The 22243-nt window shown below is 40.6% G+C and overlaps 1 protein-coding gene across 1 annotated transcript in view; it reads left to right on the top strand.

The window, feature by feature from the left end:
- Positions 1-524: 524 nt before the first annotated feature.
- Positions 525-22243, top strand: part of CORO2A (coronin 2A) — a 180429-nt gene continuing 158710 nt past the window's right edge. Inside the window, exon 1 of the mRNA XM_069106041.1 lies at positions 525-996. Coding sequence (XP_068962142.1) covers positions 982-996 — 15 coding nt within the window. The 5' untranslated portion in view covers positions 525-981. The remainder of the gene's footprint in view (positions 997-22243) is intronic.

Genomic DNA, 22243 nt, shown 5'->3' with positions numbered 1-22243 from the left:
CCCGACCTCTCTGGACCCACCCTGGCCCTTGCCCGCAGAGAGAACTTTGCCTAGAGACCCCGTGTTGGAAGCAGGCTCCCCTGAAGCAGAGCCCTGGGAAGGATCCCAGCGGCAGCACCCTTTCCCTGCGGCTATAGCAGCTGCTGCTCAGTCGGGGGCTCCCTCCCTCCCCAGGGGGATAGAGGCGGGAGGGACTCAGAATGGAAAAGGAACCATCTGTTTGAAAGGAGAGGCTCGGGCAGCGCCCCCGTGGTCACCCCTACCCCTACGTCATTCGATGCAGGGGGACAGGTTGTTTTAGGTAGGAAGGGGACTTGGGTTAGGTGTCTTCCGGTCTCCGCCCTCTGCTCATGAATATGCAGTTTGTCCCTGCGAAGGCTCCAATTTCTGCCTTTCACACAAAAGGAAGGGAATCTCTTATTTTCTCTCCTCCTCTCTCCTTGTTTCTCCACCCACTCCCCGTGTCTGCCTGCTCGCTAGTGTACATTGCAGTGTGTCTGTCTGTGTGCGCGCGCGCGCGTGAGAGAGAGAGAGAGAGAGAGAGAGAGAGAGAGAGAGAGAGAGAGAGAGAGAGAGACAGAGACAGAGACAGAGACAGAGAGACAGAGAGAGAGAGAGAGAGAGAGAGAGAGAGAGAGAGAGAGAGCGCTATGCATTGACTATTGACTGCTAGCAGAATTGTTTTCAAGTGTTTTTTTTTCTGTTGGACCCTCCCAAATCTCTCCTGCTTCCACCTGCAAGGAAAAGCAAGAAAGACTTCAGTCATGATTTATGAATGAATGTGACTCCCTCTGCCAAGGGATATTGTCTCTAGTTTCGGAGAGGGAGAGTCAGGAGACCGACAAAGGGGAGTGAGGAGCAGGACGGAAGAAAGGCTGGACTCCTATGTCTTGGTGGAAAGAATCTGCTGCAATCAGGACTGATTGAGGAGAGAGCTGACCCCGGCTTCCATCCGCTCCCCTGTACCTGGAATCATTCTGCATGGTCATCACAAAGGTAATAAGCCTTCCAGAGAGACTTGGGGATGGAAATGAGGATAGGGATGGGGATGGGGAACATGGTACACCTGCTTAGCATCCCGGAGCCATGGGAGGATGAGGGAGCTCTTTATTCACCCTGAGCTTCTTTCCTGTTGCAGATGTTTCCTTTTAATTTTCTATATCTGGGAAGAGAGGAAGAAACAATGGAGTCCAACTTGCTGGATGCTTAGATACATTGTTGGGCTTTGAAACTCTTGGAACCTGTCCACTGGGAGGCCGCTGCTTTGCGGAGGCTTACCTTGCCCTAAGGGGACTTAAGTCCTTCCCAGACCACTGCACCCTCCGGGCTCTTTCAGTTGCCCCCTCTGGGAAGGATTTGTGTCCCCTTTGCTCTAAACTAAATCATATCCAAGCTAAAGCTGCCTTTTATAATTCGTGTATAACATTGGCTGGTTTCTGACTCAGGAGAGTCCTTCCAGTGTGGTTTGTGGTGGTTTTTCTGATGCTATGTGGTTAAATTAAACCACATGTAACCCTGAATCTGGGGCAGGTTGCTCAGTTGCATAAACCCTAGAAAGAGCCTTGCGTGTCAAACCTAAAGTACTGAAGACAATCCAAGAATCCTCTGATTTTCACTGAAACCCTGGGCCTGGTCTATGACAGCTACTTTGAGCTGGGGAGAGGGAGGGATGTTGTTTGGAAAGCTGACCTGTAGACCCACAGCCCTGGAAGTTGACTGAGGATAAGAGGTTTGTTGGAGTGGCACATGCCTTCTGCTGTGTCACTGTGGCCTGCATTACCAAGGGGAGAGGCCAGGAGGGGGAGTATAGAGGGAAGCTTAGGTGCCCAGTGTGAACTTAGGATGGCTTTTGAATCTCCTTCAGTCAAAAAACCTTGGCTTTAATCTGGGTGCTTGTGAGCCAGTAGCAAAGTAAACTAGAAGGTTCCCCCTTTCCCTTTGTGAAATAAATGAACATTTCTTATTGTTAGTCCATATTTTCCTCAAACATATCCTGGAATTGTAGAAGATCCCATCGTATTTCAGTTACCACTACAGTGATAGGTAGATTGACGTGTGTGTGTGTCTGTGTGTCTGTGTATGTGTGTGTGTGTTGGACTCTAGAATTATGGCTTCTCAATTTTCATGAAATCCATTAACTCACTGGAATGGCTATCATCATTACTGTTGTTATTTATTAATAATTTACGTTAGGTGGTACTTTGTACTTTATAAAAAAAAATTCATACATTATCTCATTTAGTATGATAGCTTTTGCCATCAGTCTCAAAAGCAAGGTTTGGAAACTCCCTTTGAGCCGAGTGGGCGAAAGTTAAGGGAACAGCCAGGAGAGCTCTGTTTTCATGTCTTCCTTGATCACCTCCTATCAGCTAAGTCTTATTCCAAGTAAGAATCCTTACTGGAAATGAAATGCTTCAGTTCCTTTACCTCCCAAATCATACATGGGTAAATCAGGACACAAATTTGAGTTTCTATGCCCAGTGTTTTTTCCGCAGGGCTCTCTATGACATAACACAGGTATACTGAAATTCCATTTTTCTTCCATCATGCCCCTGTTACAGAATAAGGATGACAGCCTAGTTAGTTTCTTGGAGAAACTCAAGTTTCTTCTAACACAATTTTATGCCAACAATCGGTAAATGCGGCCTCTTATGATGGGCAGCTCAGTGATATCCCCCATAGCACATGGGGACACATTGACTTGAGTTCTGCTGAGTCTGGTGAGGCTATACCTTGGCACAGGAAGAATACATAGCTTCCTTTGCCAGGAGTGGCCCAGCTCTGTTTGAACACAGACACAGACTGGAAACACTCACCAGGAACTAACTTGTTTTCTTCTCTCACTTGAGTAGAGATGGGGGGAGGGGAAGGAGAAGGAACAGAAAGAATCTACCCACCCAGCAGAACGCATCTTCTCCCTTGCCCCCCATGACTCTGGGGGAGAGGCAAGTATTTAATTTAGGGAACACTTGTGGGTCAGGACTCTGTACCAGGGCTTTTCCCTGCTTTGTAGATTGCTTTTTCCTTGCAGAAGCAGAGTCCCCCATTTTATCAGCTTCTGCATATGGTTTAACCCTAGAACCTATTTTCAGTTTTTGCCTCCAAAAATGGCTAAACACAGAACTCAGAATAGGTGTAGTTAAGGTGGGAGCCTCCGGAAGGAAATGGAGTCACAATGAGGCATACTTTGTACAGTGAGTGAAAATAAAAACCACACAGATTTTATTGCTATATTTTGTTTTTATATCACCTAAATTTCCCCCAGCATATTTCCCCTTCCCCTCTCCAAAAGCCATCCCTTATAACAAAAAATTAGTTTTACAAAGAAAAAAAGGAGAAAAATTCAGCAAAACTAATCAATACATTAAAAAAACTCCAACATTATATGTAATGTTGCACACACAGAGATCCCCTCCCCCCACCTCTGCAAAAGAGTTGGGAGAGGCACCTTCTTATTTCTTTTCTTTAGGGCCAAGCTTGTTCTTTGCAATTTTTCAGTATGAAATATCAAATAACTTACCTGATAGTGAAGTGTCACTGATGGCCAGTGACAGGAAGGGAGTATGATTTTCCTGGGACACTCAAGTGCCTTGCCCAGATTTCTCAATATACAGGATCCATCGTTGATTTAGCACTTTCTTCTGATACACCGGCACTGGGAAAAATGCAACGCAATTATCATCTCCCTTCTAATAGTGATAGTGGGAGGAACAAATGAATGGAAACATTCCTATAACTGAACCAGAGTCACTCTTTTCTTCCGACTCGGAAGCATGCAAGATAACCAAGTCCTCTCCATGCCCTCCCTCCACCCATAGAAACATAAGAAGTATTCATGCTAGGGCTGCCACAAAGATGCAGGAAGATGGGGTGTGGAGGTGTTCCAGAAAAAGACTTGCTGACTATCTCCCAGTCTCTCACCGCTATCTAATAGTCCCTTTTGTGGGTCTAGGCCTAGGGTTGAACTTGGTTCCAGGGTTATTCTGGAGCAATGCTTTCCCCAGGATTGAGAGGGGAACAATGAAAGCTTTGGTATGATTGAGCTTTCCACCAAGTCTTCACAACCAGTTTGGGACTGTGGAGGGGATATAGAGAAGATGTTTAGGGGATTTTAGAGCAGAAAGGTACAAATATATATATGCCTTTTGGGAAATTGTGACTCCATAAAAACTACCAAAAGATGTCTTACAGTCCACACCCTCACACCCTCCCTCCCTCTATATACATACACACTTAGGGGAAGGAATAATTTCAATTGTCACTGTGTGATAGGTTCATGATCCCCACCTCCAATCTCAATGAATATTAAATGCTGTAGAGTCTTGTGTTAGGACATGGTGCAGGTATAAAAGCCAGAAAACAGACAATCCCTGCCTTCATGGAGCCTATAGTCTAACAATCTGGCTCATCACTTCAAATAGCCTTCAGTATAGAACTGCAACAAACCTCACCTACTAGCCACTGTAAAACATTTAGCCTGTGAAATTCTTTCATGCTGAGAGGAACTTGTGGAGACAGAGAAAATCATCCCTCCTCAATTCTTCTGCCACTTTCCTAGACAAACTAGGAATGCCATCTTCTTTTCCTACTTCCTCCCACATTCTCCCCACTGGGCCAGAAACCTTGCCCTGAGGACTTAACCTTTTCATCTTGCAAGGCCCTGCTGGTCTGTTTGGTGAACCCCTCTCAGAGCCCACCATCTTCTCACTAGCTGCCTTGATGGTGTCTGTGCTTTCCTACCCCATTTCCAGTTCTGGAGCCATAATCAAATTAGAACAGCCATCACTCCTAGAAAGGGTGTGTCGGTATATTCCCACATGGCTTCATTCACTAACCCATTAATTTTCCAAATTAAAAAATTCCACATATTTATTATGCTTTTTCTATTAAAATGTAAGCTGCTTAAGGGCAGAGAATATCCTCACCTTTGTTTTTTATATCCCCAGCTCTTCAGTCCTTGGCTTATGTTAAGTACTTAATAAATGCTTTTGTATTAATTTCATCCATCCATCCATCCATCCATCCATCCATCCATCCATCCATCTATCCATCCATTTGTTCATTCATCCCACCTTACAAATGGCCAAGATCCTGTGGAGAGGCACAAGAGGGGAAAAAGGCACCTATGTAAAATACAGAGTGAGGTTAGGAGAAGAGTTCACATGCTCCTACCACAGATTCTGGGGTCTGCTTACTAATGTTCTTTGGATACTAGTGTAGTAGACAACGGCACAGGGAAGGGCACTGAAGAGTCTGGAGAGGGATTGCCTTCCTCTATGTAGGACCAACCAGGGATGGTTCCTCCTTGCAGGCATATGACAGCCCCTCCATTCCAGGGGTGGGGAAGCCGCAGCCTTGAGGCCACATGTGGCCTTCTAGGTCCTCAAGTGCAGCCCTTTGACTGCATCCAAACTTCACAGAACAGATCCTTTTATTAAGGGAATTTGTCTATGCATAGAGTGCATGTTGTGGTGGAAAGAGATCAAGAGCTTTAGCATACGAGAGTCTGTGTAAGTATGCTTTAAGTGCAGTCCTCACTAAACCAGAACTATTTTCCTTGTGGATTTGAGGTGTGGGTAGGGGGTGGGGGGAGGAACTCATATATTTTCCTTATCTTCTCTGCACACTCTTCACAAATTCTACTATAACAGATTTAAGGGAGGATAAAGTGGATAGGGGTTCTCTTAAGATTATACTGTTCCCCTCCAATCTCAAGCACTCCTTTAGTACAATTTAAATGAAGAGGTCAAGGAAAAATGGTTGAGAGTACCTTTTAGTCTCTAATGGAATCTTACCATTAATATGCTAAGTTTGTCCTTAGAAAAACCCTTAGTCACTCAAGCCAACTTTTCTACCACACACCATTTCTTTCTTGATTCCCTTCATAATAAATATCCTCTCTAGGATTTCTTGAATGATCAGATCTTAAAAACGAATGATGATACCACCTTTGGTTATGAATAATGCCATATAGCATAAGGACCTAGTCTTGCTAGGTGAGTGCTAAGGCCATGATATAGTCATTTCTAGAGGAAATGAGAATATATTTATTTTCTAACATCCTTGGTAGAAACCATCTAAGGATATGTGTAAGAATACATTGCACTCAGGGGCGGCCAGGTGGCGCAGTGAGTAAGAGCATCGGCCCCAGCATTGGGAGACCCGGGATCGGTTCTGGCCTCAGATACTAGGCACCCACACAAAAATAATAACTGGCCGTGTAACTTTGAGCAAGTTACTTAACCCTAATTGCTTAAAAAAATAATACATTGCACTCATTTAAATCCATTCAGCTTTCAATGATTGTACCTAACACCCCAGATGAAATGCATCCTTTTTATTGGGGGCAGGGAAGCACATGAAATTTTTTTTTCATTTTAAACCTAAACACCCCAAAAAAGAGAGTATTTCCATATACATAGCAGATGTAAAAAGAGGATTCTAAGAAAGTATAAATTTCCATTTCATTCTACTTAATCTTTTTTTTTCTTTTTTGGAGGGGGGAAGGCAGGGCAATTGGGGTTAAGTGACTTGCCCAAGGTCACACACATTCTACTTATTCTTTAAAAAAGCCATTTAATAAATTCTACATGTTACTTTCAAAACTGCCTTTTACTTGTCTGTATTCTCTTCTGAACTTCCTTCTGGTTTTTTTTTTTCTGTGCATTTGAAAAATTGTTATAATGGCACTCTTTGCGGGGGAGGTTATCACTATTATTAATGCCCGCTTCCCCATTACCTTCCCCAATTTACTGACAGAAAGACACTCTTGTAACAGATAAACATAGTAAAACAAATCCACACAGTGGACAAAGTTTTACCTCTGACATACAAGTTGTGTGACCCTAAGCAAATCACAGTGCCCTGCCTAACTCTCTAAGACTCTTAAATTGCATAACAGTTGCTAATTGTCATCAATAAAGAGGATTTCCTTGATAGGAATTCTTTACACCAATAAAATCACAGATCTAGACCAAAGTCACTTTCTAACATTATATATCTAGTACAGGGGCAGGGAACCTGCAGCCTTGAGACCACATGTAGCCTTCTAGGTCCTTGGGTGCAGCCTTTTGACTGAGTCCAAGTTTTACTGAACAAATCTTTTTATTAAGGGGATTTGTTCTGTGAAGTTTGGATTCAGTAAAAGGCCTGTACTTGAGGACCTAGAGGGCCACATGTGACCTCAAGGCCTCAGGTTCTTCACCCCTAATAGTGGATAGAGTGCTTGGCCTGGAATCAGGAAGATTCATCTTCCTGAATTCAAATATGGCCTTAGACACTTCCTACCTCTGTGACCCTAGGCAAGTCACTTGACCCTGTTTTCCTCAGTTTCCTCATCTGTAAAGTGAGACTTGGGTTCAAGAGACTTGGGTTCAAACCTAGGCTTCATTATTAAATGTGTGTATGATATTAAAAAAAAAAAAAAGAAATGGCAAACCACTCCAGTATCTTTGCCAAGAAAACTCCCAATGAGGTTGCAAAGAGTTGGGCACGATTGAAAAAATGACTGAAGAGCAAATGGATTCTCACGTAGGATAATAAATCTAGAGCTAAAAAGTACTTAGAGGTCATCCCTCCCCACCCCCTCATTTTGTTTTGACTCCAGATCCCACCCTTAAATTTTCCATAACAATTTATAAGAATATCTCTATCATGCTTTATTACACTTCCTTGCATGATAGTTATTTATTTCTGTTTTTCCTTTCTCCTATCATAAATACCTAGAAAACAATATAGAATTGGGGTAAGAATGAAAGGCTTAATTCTTGGTTCTTATACTTACTAGTTATGTGATACTAGATAAGTCACTGTACCTCTCAAAGCCTCAGTTTCTTAATCTGTAAAATGGAGCTAATAGCACTTTACTACTTTATTTTTATTGTTGTTGTAAAGAAAGTACTTTGTAAACCCTGAAGTACTATAAAAATGTGAGATGTTATTATTAATAGCTATCTTTGTATGTCTGGTACCTACCACAAGGCCATGCACATTGTAGGCACTTATGAATTGAATTCCTTGAACTGATTGCTTTGTAGTTTGAGGTACAGTCCCAGCTTTTAGCTTGTAAACTCTTGAACAGCAGAGTCTGAGTGGCATTTGGGTATCCTTGTATATAGTGCATAAGAAGACGAGGCATATTCAGTATCTAATATTTTGTTATAGCTCTTTGCCCCCTATTCTCGCTCTCACTTCCAACACCTATCAGGTTGGTGACTGAAGTATGATGATCACCTACACAGCTACCTTAAAGGACCAGAAGCTGGGAGACCCTGGTTTATATTCTTCTAGTGAATAAGCCTTTCAGTGTAGTTTTGCTTTAAAGAAAAGAAAAAAATTCAAGGGGCTTTGAAGATGGAGGTCATAAGGGGCCCATTGACAGAGGTAAAGCCATGCAAAGTTCCTTTTTGTCTGTTCCTTGGAGTTGTCTCTTATATGCATTTGCTATACTGTATTTTGACTCAGTGGAAAGCAAATTAGAAACTCTGCATCTTCTAATGAACCCCTTTGGAATAAGAAACCTGTGTCTATGCAGAAAGTGAAGACGGAGAGGTTTTGAGTATAGTTGTACGTGATCATTCTGTGACCCCAATCTTGTTGCTTTTGTACACATTCCTTCCTCTGCCCCCACAGCTCCCCTACTTCTACCCTTCCCTTCTCCTCCATCCCTCCCCCCTTTCCCTTTTCCATTCAGAGCCAAAGCGTTGCTGGAAACAGGGCCCATTCCACCTGGTTAATTAAGCTTGCAAGGCCTTCCTTGTGACAGCTGCAGAGCTGGTCCCTTTGCAGGGTGAGAGTGAAGGGAATTGTCCCCTTCATCATTAAGGCAGCAGCAACAAGCTGTTTGCCAGTCAGACCCAACAGTGTTGAACAACCTCCTGCTGTATGTTTGCTCTGACAACCTCTGAACATGCTCCCACTGTTGCACGTTCATTAAGCTGTGAATAAGATGAAGCCTTTCCTTGAAGATGCAAAGCACAGTGCTGAGGAATTATCTCTGGCATTGAAATGGTGTCACATCTGGGAACTAAGTTGGTCCCATGAGGCAATGGGAAAACTGTTGTGTTGTTGTCTGCATTGAATACTGGAGATCTGTATTAGACCTAAGCAAGAAACAGCTTTTTAAATAAACCCTGCAGTTAATTAGAGTGGGGAGTTACTGTTTTTCCCCTAAAGTCTCATCCTAGATAATTAAAAAAAAAATTCTCTCTCTTTCACACACACACATACACCCCTCTTAATCAACAAGCATTAATTCAGCACTTACTATGTAGCAGGCACTGTGCTAAGCCTTGAGGATAGGATAAGGTCTAGAACTGTGATTTTCCTGTTTTAGGAAAATAGTGTAGAAACTTCTACCAATATAGGTCAGAATCTTTTCTGCAATGTAGATTCTAAAAGAGTTGCCCAAGATGCTGAGAGAGTAAGTGATTTGCCTAGGGTTATGCAGCCAGTATGGATCAGAGGTAGAAAGTGAATCCAAGTCTTGTTGGTTTTAAGACCAGTTCTCTATCCACCATGCTGTTTCATCATAAGCACTGCAGAGAAAAATACAAAAGTGAAACAGTACATGCTCTTGTTGAAGGACCCTGTCAGCTTGTCTTCTTGAGTTGCCATGTTTTCCAGAAACACTGCACCCAGAGCATTCAAAAGGCCCTGAAATGTGTCAAGGACGATGCCCTGCCATGAACAAATAATAATTTGTCATTGGTTCTCCAAGCTGGACTCCCTGTGTATCCTTGGGGGTCAAGACAGTTCATTAATACTCTCAAGAGGCTTACATTCTACATTCTACACATTTTGAACCTCCTTTTCCATTTGGCAAATTCTGCTTTCTAAGGCATTCTTCTCCTCATTGGCTTTTTGGACCTCTTTTGCCATTTGGGTTAGTCTATTTTTAAGGTGTTATTTTCTTCAGTATATTTTTGGTTCTCCTTTAGCAGTCTGTTGACTTGTTTTTTCATGATTTTCTTGCATCACTTTAATTTCTCTTCCCAGTTTGTCCTCCACTTCTCTTACTTGATTTTTAAAATCCTTTTTGAGCTCTTCCATGGTCAGTGACCAATTCATATTTTTCTTGGAGGCTTTTTATGTAGGAGCTTTGACTTTGTTGTCTTCTGGTTTTATGTTTTGATCTTCTTTGTCACCAAAGTAAGATTCTGTACTCTGAGTTTTTTTATACTGTTTACTCATATTCCCAGCCAAACACTTGGCTTTTTAACTTCCTGTCAAGGCAAGACTGTTTCCAGTGGGGGTGGGGGTGGGGGTGGGTATACTGTCCCAGGCTTCTGAGATTTTGTATCAGCTTCTGGATCCCCCACAGTCTGTAGAGCTCCCAAGAGGCTTACATTCTAATAGGAGAGGCAACATATACCCACAAGAGTATATATATACATTATGTATCATATATAATATATTATTATTGTTACTATTATATATTATATAATATATAATGCACATATATAATGGCATATACACATACATATACATGTACACACAAACACACACATACATACATACACACACATGCATATTAATTCAAGTATTTGGGGGAGGATATATCCTAGTAGTTGGGGGAAACCAAGAAGACTTCATGAGGAAGGTGATGGATGTTTGAGCTAGGTCTCAAAGGTAACCAGGGAGATAAACACACACATATGTATGTGTGTATATGTTTATGTATGTGTATGTATGTATAGGGGCATATATAAACTAGTGAGCATTATTAAGAGGCATAGTGTGGAATAGTGGAAACAACAGAGTACCTAAAGTCAGAAGAATCAGGTTAAAGTGCTGGCTTTTCCACTTCCTAGCTATATGACCGTAGCAGCAAGCACCCTAGCATCCCAGAGTGGCTGCCAACACAGGTTCTTACATCTGCTTTGCTAAAGGAAAGCAACTCAAAATGGGTTAACAAGCTTACTTTAATCAATCAAATATATATCGTTTAGCTAATTCAGGGGGAAAAGGTTAGCATCCCGAACTTCAGAGTATACAGACAGAATTATCAAGACAGAGAAACAGATCAAGCAGACAGGTTTCCAAACTGTCCAACCATTACATCCATACCAAATCACAGTTACCATCAACATCTGGGTATTTCAAAGCCAGGGGGGCTCTCAACAATGGCTTCCCAGAGTCTCATCTGATCAAATCACACAACACTTCTCAAAGTGAGCCCCAAAACAAAGCCACATATGAGGGGTTATTATACAGCCTTCTCCTGGCTCAGAGAATGTAACAACCTTCTTGACCTACTGGCTAATCACAAAGTATCTCCTGAAAAACAAGCCTCCCACCACAGGTTCCAGGTGCACTCAAGCCTAGGGGCAGGGAAGATCTTAAAAGTTTACATTCCTGGGGCGGCCAGGTAGCACAGTGAGTAAGAGCACTGGCCTCAGAGTCAGGATGACCTGGGATCGAATCCGGGCTCAGACACTTAGCACCCACCCAGAAACACCTGGCCGTGTAGCCTTGAGCAAGTTACTTAACCCCAATTGCTTAAAAAAAGAAAAAAAATTTACATTCCTATAACAGTGACCATAGGTAATTTGCTTCATTTTTCTGAATTTCCTATGTAAAATGAGGATTCAAATACATTACCTCACAGAGATGCGAGGAATATGCTTCATAAGTATATGTATATGTGTGTATATATATATATATATATATATATATATATATATATATATATATTCATAAGTATATGCAGCCAGTATGGATCAGAGGTAGAAAGTGAATCCAAGTCTTATTGGAACTGATAGATAAATGAGAGCTCTTGTTGCTAATTATGAGAAGAGATGACAAGCGGGAAATGAACCTATTATAAAATGGAAAGTTTTGGAGTTCCCCCACTCCCCATTTTGAAAGAAGAATAAAATCTGAAGGGAGGGCATATGGTTAATTATATTTTGTGTCTCCATGACAGCTTCTGAAAAGCTAAAGAGCTTTGCTGCATATCCTGAAGTCTCATAGCCTCCCTCCAGATTAAGGCTGTTCTAATTGAGGAAAATAAAGCTATTTGGATTTGGAACCAGAACACCTAGGTTCAAGACCCCAACTTTTTAGTAGAAAGGTGTGGTCTATCTTAGATCTTGTCCAAAGGATTTAGTTAATGCAGTGCTACAAGGGTAATAAGATCATAGACATTCATCTGGAAGTGACCTCAGAGGCCACCTAGGTCAACTCCCTCATTTTACAGATGAAGAAACTGAGGCCCAAGGAGGTGACAAGTAGTAAATGTCAGAATCAGGATTTGAACCCACATCTCATATCTCTAAAACCTGTATGCCCCCTGCCCCCCCCCCCATTTTAAGGTGTCTTCTACCCTGGTCAGGATTTCAAGGACACCTGTGTATAAGTGACAAGTGATTATACACAGTTATAACAGGATTTTTTCTTTCTTTCTTTCTCAATTGGGGGAGGAATAGGAGGAAGGGAGAGAAATTAGATTTCTATTGATTAAAAAAATTTAATTACAAATTTCAAAGAAATTTAAAAACTCTAAGTGTAGGAATAGAGAATATTTTTTCTATCCAGGGTCCCTGAACTACTGAAAGTAAAGTTCACATAAATGAAAATCAATGTAATCTAGTTGTGTGGTGTTTTGTGTTTTTGTAGAGAGAGGTATAAAACAGTCCATCACCCCACTGTAAAAATTCAGGACAAGTAACATAAAATTCCATTTACCAAACACAACAAATAACCATATATTCATCCCTGTATAATCGTGAGTTAAGGGAGAAGGTAGAAGGTGGAAGGGACAGGGAAAAGAAAAAGGAAGGAGCAGAGATCAAGATACATTTGTCAAAGTTGGACAAACAAAAATCTCATTTGTTTATTAATTTGACTTAAAAATATTTTTTTCAAATTGTCAAGCATTTTTTGCTCCTTCTAATACCCCACTTTGCCCCCCCCCCCCGCAAAAAAACCCCTCTCTTGTAACAAATAAACATAGGCCAGCAAAGCAAATTCCAACATTGGCCATGTTCACAAATACATGTGTCATTCGCATATGTCAGTCAACTTTCTGTTAGGAGATAGGCAGCATTTTTTTTAAGGAGGTGTAGCAGCAAGCACACTAGCATACCCAGGGTGGCTGCTAGCATAGGTTCTTAGATCTGCTTTTCTAAAGAAAAGCAACTCAAAATGGGTTAACAATCTTACTTTAAGGGGCGGCTAGGTGGCACAGTGAATAGAGCACTGGCCTTGGAGTCAGGAGGATCTAAGTTCAAATCCAGCTTCAGACACAACACAAAAACTAGCTGTGTGACCTTGGGCAAGTTGCTTAACCCCAATTGCCCTCCAAAAAGTAAAAAAAAAAATCTTACTTTAATCAATCAAACATCAGAGAATACAAACAGAAGTTACAAGTGGACAGAGAAACAAACCAGCAGACAGGGCTTCCCACTGTCTGACCATTATATCCATACCTAGTCAGTTACCCGAAAGGAAAGCACCAACATCTGGGTTTTCAAAGCCGGGGGGCTCAATGACTGCCCAGAGTCTCATCTGGCCAAATCATACAACTAACTCTTCCCAAAGTGAGCCCCACAGCAAAACCTCACATCAGAGGTATATATAGCCTTCTCCAGGGTCAGAGAACATCACAGCCTTCATGATCCACTGACCAATCACAAAGTATCAAGGTGTGCGCGTTCCTGAAAAACAAGCCTCCCTCTACAGGCTCCAGGTGAGCACATTCAGCCTATTAGGGGGCAGAGTATATTCTCAAATCTAGGAAGGTTCTCAGAGTCACTTAAGCCTGTCAAAGGGCCAAGGGGCAGGAAAGATCTTCAGATTCTCAATCCCATAACACAAGGCAATCACACAGCTAGTAATTGTCAAGTGTCTAAAGTTGGATTTGAACTCAGATTCTCCTGACTCCAGGGTGCATACTTCATCATTTATCTTCTGGAATCATGTTTGATCGTTGGATTGTTCAGAATTCTCAGGTCTTTCAAAATCATTCATTTTTATAATGTTGTAGTATAAATTGATCTCCCGGTTCTTCTCACTTAACTCTGAATCTGTTCATTTAAGTCTTCCCAGATTTCTCTGACACCATCTCTTTCATCATTTCTTATTACACAATAGTATTCCATCTTATTCATATGCCATAATTTATTCAACCATTCACCAACTGATGCACTGCATCCCTTTAGTTTCCAGTTCTTTGCCATTTGAAAAAGAGATTCTGTGAATATTTTTTTATATACAGGACCTTTTCCTCTTGCTTTGATTACTTTGGGGCATAGACCTAGTAATGATATCACTCTGTCAAAGAGTGTGCATAGGTTGGTAACTTTGGGAGCATAGCTCCAAATTACATTCCACAATGGCTGCACCAATTCATAGCTGCACCAACAGTGTGTCAGCGTCCCCCTCCAACATTTGTCATCTCCCTTCATTGTGACTTTTAAACAACAGCACTAAGACCCAAAACACTTAAAGTTTTCTGTAGTCCTGCCTCATAGAATTGTTATAAAGTTCAGACTATAAACTCCTTTAGGGCAGGGACTGGTTTTCTTATTGTCTTTATATTCCCCATCCTTCACCCCCAGCACCTAATACCTTACTTGTAGGTATTTAACAAATGCTTCTTGGATTGAATAATGTATGTTAAGCTCTTTGCAAGCCTTTAAACACTATTTAAATATCAGATATTGCTTTGAATTTCAGAAGCTTTTATTTCCTCCTGGTTACTCTGCAATTCAAGAAAACTGCTACCAAATGGATTGTCTCTAGGCTGTGGTCCTATGATCCAAATGCACAAGTTTATTATAAATAAATGGAATCTAGATTATAGTACACATTTCATGTGTGATTTTTTTTAATAAAAAGATAACATAACAATTAGAGATTAATAGTTATATGTATTTTAAAGGTGATACCATATTTAGAGTAAGAATAACAAATACATATTATTAGGTACATTGAGGTATTAGGAAGAAGCATGGTATAGTGGGAAAATACTGGATCTGACATCAGAGGACCTCTGCCATTTACTATCCATATGACCGCAAACAAGTCACTTAAGCTCATCTGGAAAATGAGGAGATTGAATTAGATGGTTTCAAAGACCCCTTCCAACTCTAAATCTATCATCCTATGGTCTTCTTACTAGCCTTTAACTGTAAAAAAAAAAAATACCACAAACCTTTATCCCTTCCTTCTTTCTTTATTCTACTATCAAGCAAAATTTCCAGCTCTTTCCATGACATGATATTTCAGTACCCAGTACTGTCTTAGGAGAGTTCTACATAGCTTCAAAGTGCTTAGAGTAAAAATTTCCCATGCAAGCTTTCTCATGCTACCAGCTCCCATTCCCCAACAAAAGAAATTTACATGTGCCTACTTTCTAGTATCCCCAGAAAAGACTGTAGCTCATCTTTCCTTGCAGGTGACCAGAATGAGCTCCTTGCTTCCTTTTCTCCTCTTTTTGCAAGAGTAGAAAGTCAGGTTTCTCTTCTGTGTGACTTGATAAAAATCTAGAAAAGGAAGAGAATGATGACCTGGGGGTGTGGCTACTGTGTTTCCAGTACCTGAAATTTCACTGTGCCATAGGTGGCAGCAGGAGAGGAATCATTGACAAGAAGTGGAAAAGCAGAAACAAGATCACCATAGAGAAATAGGGTTTGATGAGCTGATCCAAGCACCAATAAAAGGCTCAAATGAAAACCAGCTAGGTCAGGGATGGGGAACCTGCTGCCCTGAGGCCACATGTGGCCTTCTAGGGCCTTGAGTGTGACCTTTTGACTGAACCCAAGTTTTACGGGACAAATCCTTTTGTTAAGGGGATTTGTTATATGAAGTTTGGATTCGGTCAAAGGGCCACACTTGGGGACCTAGATGGCCACATGTGGCCTCGAGGCTACAGGTTCCCTGCCTCTGAACTAGGTAAAATGGATACAGAGAAGGTGATCCCCAAGGAAAACAGTGGATTGCATGACAAGAATCCATGAGATAGAAATGGGGGGAGGTGTGGGGGTACAGGAAGTCCAAAGAGAATGGGGTGAGAGTGATAAGAGTATTAGAATCTAAGAGGATTTGCATTCAGACTGCCATTTACCATATTGCATGACCTTGGGCAAGTCACTGTGGGATCTCATTTTTCTCATCTATAAAAAGAGAGGGTTTGAATTGGGAAATGTAAGTAAAGCAAAAGCAAAAACAATACTAATGATATAGATAAATATTTAATTGAAGACAATGGATCAGATGTTCTCTGAGGGCCCTTTTAGCTCTATCTAAATCCTATGATTCTATGAAAGTTTAAGCAAGAAGACACCAAGAAATCTTTAGGAACCAAAACAAAAAAAAAAAGGAAGGAAGGAAGAGAACAGCTTTAAGAAGTTATTGGCAAAAAGAGCTTGATGACTGAGGTAAAGGATTGCCTCATACCAGATGTTTCTATATAATTCCCGAGGAGGGAAAGATGTGAATGTGTATCCAGGCTTGCAAGCTGAGGTCATTAAGGACTCCTTATTGGCATGGAGAGTGAAAGGAGCGAGAAAAAATACTTCCTCTCTTACTGAGTATATCCTCACTCCTTTTCAAGGTTTGGGTTTGTTTAGGTGTACCTGACAAATTTTATTGGCAGTGTGGATTCATCTCCCAAACTGCCACCCCAGATTATCAGGCATGACCCTCCAGCTCACAGATTTTCCAGTTGCTAACCAAAGACCACATTCATAGGCCCTAGGGCAAGGAATAACATGGAAGCCCAATCGATCTTTGAACAAATACATTTTTCTAATTTGACATAGAAATTGTACTCCCGAAGTGTTGAAAGAGTACCCTAATAATAACTCCTGTAGATTGTTTTAAAGAACATTAGACTTTGAATCAGAACACCTGGTTTCAAATCCAGACTATGACATTTACTAGCTGTGTGACCTCAGGCAAATCACTTCCCTTGCCTTTATCTATTTCCTCATCTGTATTAGGCAAATACTCATACTTACACTGCCTATAAACCTTACCTTATTGTTGTATGGAAAGCATTTCTTAAATCTTAAAACACTATTAAAGGATAAGGTATATAGGATTGGACCTAAAAGGAACCTCAGAGGTCCATGAGTTCAACTCTCCCATTTTATAGATGAAGAAACTGAGTCACAGAGAAGTTAAGTGCCTTCCCCAAGGTCACACAGTCAGCTAACATTTCTTAAGGGTGGAAGATTTGAAAAGAAAAGGCAAAAAACAATCCCTGCTCTCAAGGAGCTCACAATTTAATGAGGGAAACAATATGCAAACACCTATGTAAAAGCCCTACATATACAGAATAAATTAGGGGTAGCCTCCCAGGAAAGGCACTGACATTAGCAAGGACCAAGGGGAAAGGCTTCTTGCCCAGGGCAGAACTTAAGCTGAAATTTAAGGGAAGCTGAGAGGTTAGTTAGTTAGTTCCCAAGCTGGAATTTGAACCCACATTTTCCTGACTTCAAGCCTAGTATGCTCTTTACTACACTTCATCACCTTTATTAATAAACACTTGACTAAAGAGTCAGGTGGCTGGCTCCAGAGTCAGTCCAGCCTGGATTCCATTCTGACTGTGCTATGTGGCCCTGGGTAATTTTCTTCACTTTTTAGTTCCCCAGGCAACACAGTTGTTGTTTAGTCATGTCCAGTTCTTCATGATCCCATGGACGTGGGCATGCCCAGGTCTTTCTATCCTCCATTATCTCTAGAAATCTGTCCAAGTTCATATTTGTTGTTTCCATGACATTATCTAACCATCTCATCCTCTGCCATCTCCTATTCCTTTTGCTTTCAATCTTTCCCAACTTTAGGGTCTTTTCCAGTTGAGTTCCATCTTCTCATTAAGTGACCAAAGTATTTAAGCTTCAGCTTCAGTATTTGACCTCCTAGTGAATAGTCTGAATTAATTTCTTTAAGTATGGACTGACTTGATCTCCTTGCTGTCCAAGGGACTCTCAAAGTCTTTTCCCCGCACCATAGTTCAACTCTCACAGCCATATTTTGCCACTGGAAAAACCATAGCTTTGACTATACAGACCTTTGTCAGCAAGGTAATGTCTCTGCTTTTTAGTATGTTGTCCAGATTTGCCATAGCTTTCCTTCCAGGGAGCAAGCATCTTTTAATTTCATGGCTGCTGTTGCTATCTGCAGTGATTTGCCATGATATTTGAGCCCAGGAATATATACTAAATCTGACGCTACTTCAATTTCTTCTCCCTCTATTTGCCAGGAAGTGAAGGGACCAGTTGTCAAGATTTTAGTTTTATTGATATTAAGCATCACCTCTTTTACCCTCATCAAGAAGCTTCTTAATTCCTCTTTACTTTTTGCCATCAGAATGGTATCATCTGTATATCTGAGATTATTGATATTTCTCTCAACAATCTTCATTCCTGCTTTTGATTCGTCCAGCTTGGCATTTTGCATCATGTATTCTTCATAAAAGTTAAATAAATAAGGTGATAACATATAGCCTTGTCATGCTCCTTTTCCAATCTTAAACCAATCAGTTTTTCTATTTTTGGTTCTAACTGTTGCTTCCTGGATTGCATTACAGGTACCCCAGGAGACAAGTAAAACGATCTGGTACTCCCGTCTCTTTAAGGACTTGCCACAATTTGTTGTGATCCACATAGTCAGAGGTTTTAGTGTAATCAATGAAACAGATGTCAATATTTTTCTGGAGCTCCCTTGCTTCCTCCATAATCTAGCTAATGTTGGCAATTTGGTCTCTAGTTCCTCCTCCTCTTCGAAAACCAACCTGTTGTGGGAATTTTCAGTTCACAGAGGGATGGAGCCTAATTTACAAAAGCTTAAGCATAATCTTGCTGGTGTAATGAGAGTAATTGTTTGGTAATTTGAATATGCTTTAACATTGCTCTTTAGGATTGGGATGTAAATTGATCTTTTCCAACCCAGTGACCACAGCTGAGTTTTCTAAATTTGCTAGCATAGTAAGTACAGCATTTTTTTAATAGCACCATCTCTTAGGGTTTTAAAGGCAATACTATAAGACTACAAAATCACAGATCTTGCATTAGTAGTGAGAGTTTCCTTATTGAGAGTTTTCTATACCAATGAAAATATGGGCCAGGTCCAAAAAATAAATAACACTTTTCCTAATATCCCAGTATGAACCACAGTGCAAGTATTACTATCTCACTTTGCATGAAGGCTAAGTGATATGCCTGCCTCCAAAGATACCCAATTAGTGTCAGAGCTGGGAGTCAAATCTAGGTATCTTAACTCTGAGTCCAGAGTTCTTTCCATGAAACTGTGGATTGCGTTGTTCAGTATTTTTCAATTCTGTCTGACCCTTCACGATTCCATTTGGGGTTTCTTGGCAGAGATACTGGAGTGGTTTGCCATTTCCTTCTCCAGCTCATTTTACAGATGAGGAAACTAAGGGGAAAAACGGGTTAAGTGACTTGCCCAGGGTCACACAGCTACTAAGTGTCTGAGGTCAGATTTAACCTCAGGAAGAAGAGTCTTAAGTCTTAAGGCCCAACACTGTGCCACCTAGCTACCCCAAACTATGTGTTATCAATTATATAAATTGTTCCTTGGATCCCACTACTGAAAAGGCTGAAAATAAACATATTACCTTGGTCAGAGAAGAATAAGGGGTATGTGCTTCTCCTGTCTTGAGGTAGAAGGTTTTAGGGAGACAGGTAGAAAGTTTGCAAAGAGTAGTCACAGAACCAGGAAAACACTATGCACAATGACCACAACAAAGTACACAAGAAGAATGATTCCCCCCCCCAAAAAAAACTATCAAAAATGAATGATGCAAAATTATAAAGAACAAGTTTGGTCCCAAAGAAGAGCCATGAGAAAACATGTCCGTCTGGTCTTTTGCAAAGGTGAGGAGGGTAGTCCATGGGTGAGGAACATTTTATATAATGTTGATATGTTGATCAGTTTTGCTAAAACAAAACAACCTCCTGCCGTTTTATTTTTTTCTTCTCTTATTCCCATTTTTCTTTTTTTTGAAAAATTCTTTATTATATGGATGGCTCTTGGGGAGAAAAGAATGGGGAAGGTTATCGGATAAATAAGTATAGCCAATGTAAAAATAAAATATATCAATAAAAATCTATTTTAAAAAATACTTCATCAGTTTTAACTCTGAGCTCTTTAAAACTTGGAATAAATTAATGAAAAAGTATTGTGTTTACTCTATGCCAGGGAGTATAGTAAACACTGGGGGATGCATTTATTTTTAAAAGAGACAGTCTTTGTCCTTAAGTTGCTCAATAGGAAAAGATATCACATATGGTGAAATGGTGACCAGGGAAGGGACTTTTGTTTTGGGAAGGCAGAAAAGGTAGGGAGTAGAGGGGAAAGCTGTTCAACAGCAGTTAGGCAGATGGTCAATTGGCCTGGGTGCATGACTAGTTTGGATGTGAAACTGAAGCCCTTTCAAGCAATTGTCAGACAATGAGGGAAGATTTCTCTTCTAAAAATTATTCATTGGGATCTTTAGACAATTCTGGGCTAGGGTGACTAGAGCTTAGCATCTCCTCTAAGTTAGCTAGTAAGAAAATTTCCCAGTCCTCACAAATATTTCATAACCTATCCTTTCCTAAGTGGAAAATGGGTAATTACACATGAGAGGCTATTAATTAGAGGAGTGAAATCTGCACCCTCATCTTCTTGACTGCCATAAATTGATATCTCCCTGATCACTTTTCTGAGACTTGGAGCAAATCAGTATAGGGGGAGTGGTCTGTTTTCTCTTCTTTAGATCTCATGGCAAATGGAATAGTCTAGATAATGAGACCTAAGAATGAAGAACTCTGAGTACTGTCTGTATTTCTCATCTGTACAATGTTTGGGGGGATTTATTTTTTAATTAGACTAAGACTCAAAAGAAGCATAGGAGTGCAGAATATAGAGGCAGAAGATTCCTTAGAAATCATCTGGTTCAAAGTTGTATTATAAATGTAATGGAATACTATTGTTTTATAAGAAATGATGAGCAGGCAGATTTCAGAAAACCTAGGAAAGACATACATGAACTAATGCTGACTGAAGTGAGCAGAACCAAGAGAACATTATACATAGCAACAGCAGCATTGTTCAATGATTAACTATGGTAGACTTAGTTCTTCTCCACAGTACAATGATCTAAGACAATTCCAAAAGACTAGTGATGGAAAATGTTAATCACATCCAGAAAAAGAACTATGCATGAATGCAGATTGAAGCATATTATTTTCACCTTTTTTGTTTTTTTATTTCTTGTGGTTTTTTCCTTTTGTCTGATTCTTCTTTCACAACATGACTAATGTGGAAATACGTTTAATACGATTGTATATATATAACATATCAGATTGCATGCTGTCTTGGGGAGGAGAAAGGAGAAAAACTTGGAACTCAAAATTTTACAAAAATGAATGTTGAAAACTCTCTTTACATGTAATTGGAAAAAAATAAAATAACATTAAGGAAAAAAAAAGAAATCATCTGGTTCAAATCTCTCATCTTGTAGATGAAGAAACTGAGGCACAGAGAGGTGTATTTCATTACCCAAGGTCACACAGAGATATCAGAACCTGAATTAGAGGCCAGTTCCTCTGTCCAGAAATCTTTCCTACCACATGTACTACAACTGCCTCAAGACAGTTATTTCTTTTTCCCCTGAGAGGAGAAGGTAGTGATTAGACAAATGGTCTGAGTTGAATTCAGAGTTAGTGCTCATGGAACCCTAGGTGTATATATATATCCATTTGGCTCACCCCAGAAGTGAGGATGTCACCAAATCTTTTTTTTTGGGGGGGGAGAGGGGAAGGTAGGGCAATTGGGGTTAAGTGACTTGCCCAAGGTCACATGGCTAGTTTTTTGTGTTAAGTGTCTGAGGCCAAATTTGAACTCAGGTCCTCCTGACTCCAGGGCTGGTGCTCTGTTCACTGTGCCACCTACCCACCCCAGATGTCACCAAATCTTAACGAATTGCCACCTTGCTGTCTTGGATATGATGTCATTCTCATCTCCCCAGAGTGCTAAACAGCTTTAAGAGGAGTGTTTATAAAATGTGCTGATGTGTTCCAATGGCAGATGAGAAGGAACAAGCAAGATCATTATTACAGCTCTGTATGGCTGTTCCATCTGTCTACAAACTCCCTTCTAGGATGAAATGACAGACAATGGCCTCCAGTTAGGCCAAGGTTCCAAGTAGTGATATAGCCTGCCAAAAATGAATATTCTGGTCAATAAACATGTTCCCTGGAGAGAAAATATAGTAGAGAATGTAGAGGAA

The sequence above is a fragment of the Petaurus breviceps genome, unplaced genomic scaffold, assembly GCF_028583685.1.
Source record: "Petaurus breviceps papuanus isolate PSGF00001 unplaced genomic scaffold, PetGlider_PUasm1.0 138, whole genome shotgun sequence".
NCBI lineage: Eukaryota > Metazoa > Chordata > Mammalia > Diprotodontia > Petauridae > Petaurus > Petaurus breviceps.
The sequence above is the reverse complement of the archived record's forward strand: the minus strand, read 5'-3'. Positions and strand labels throughout refer to the sequence as shown.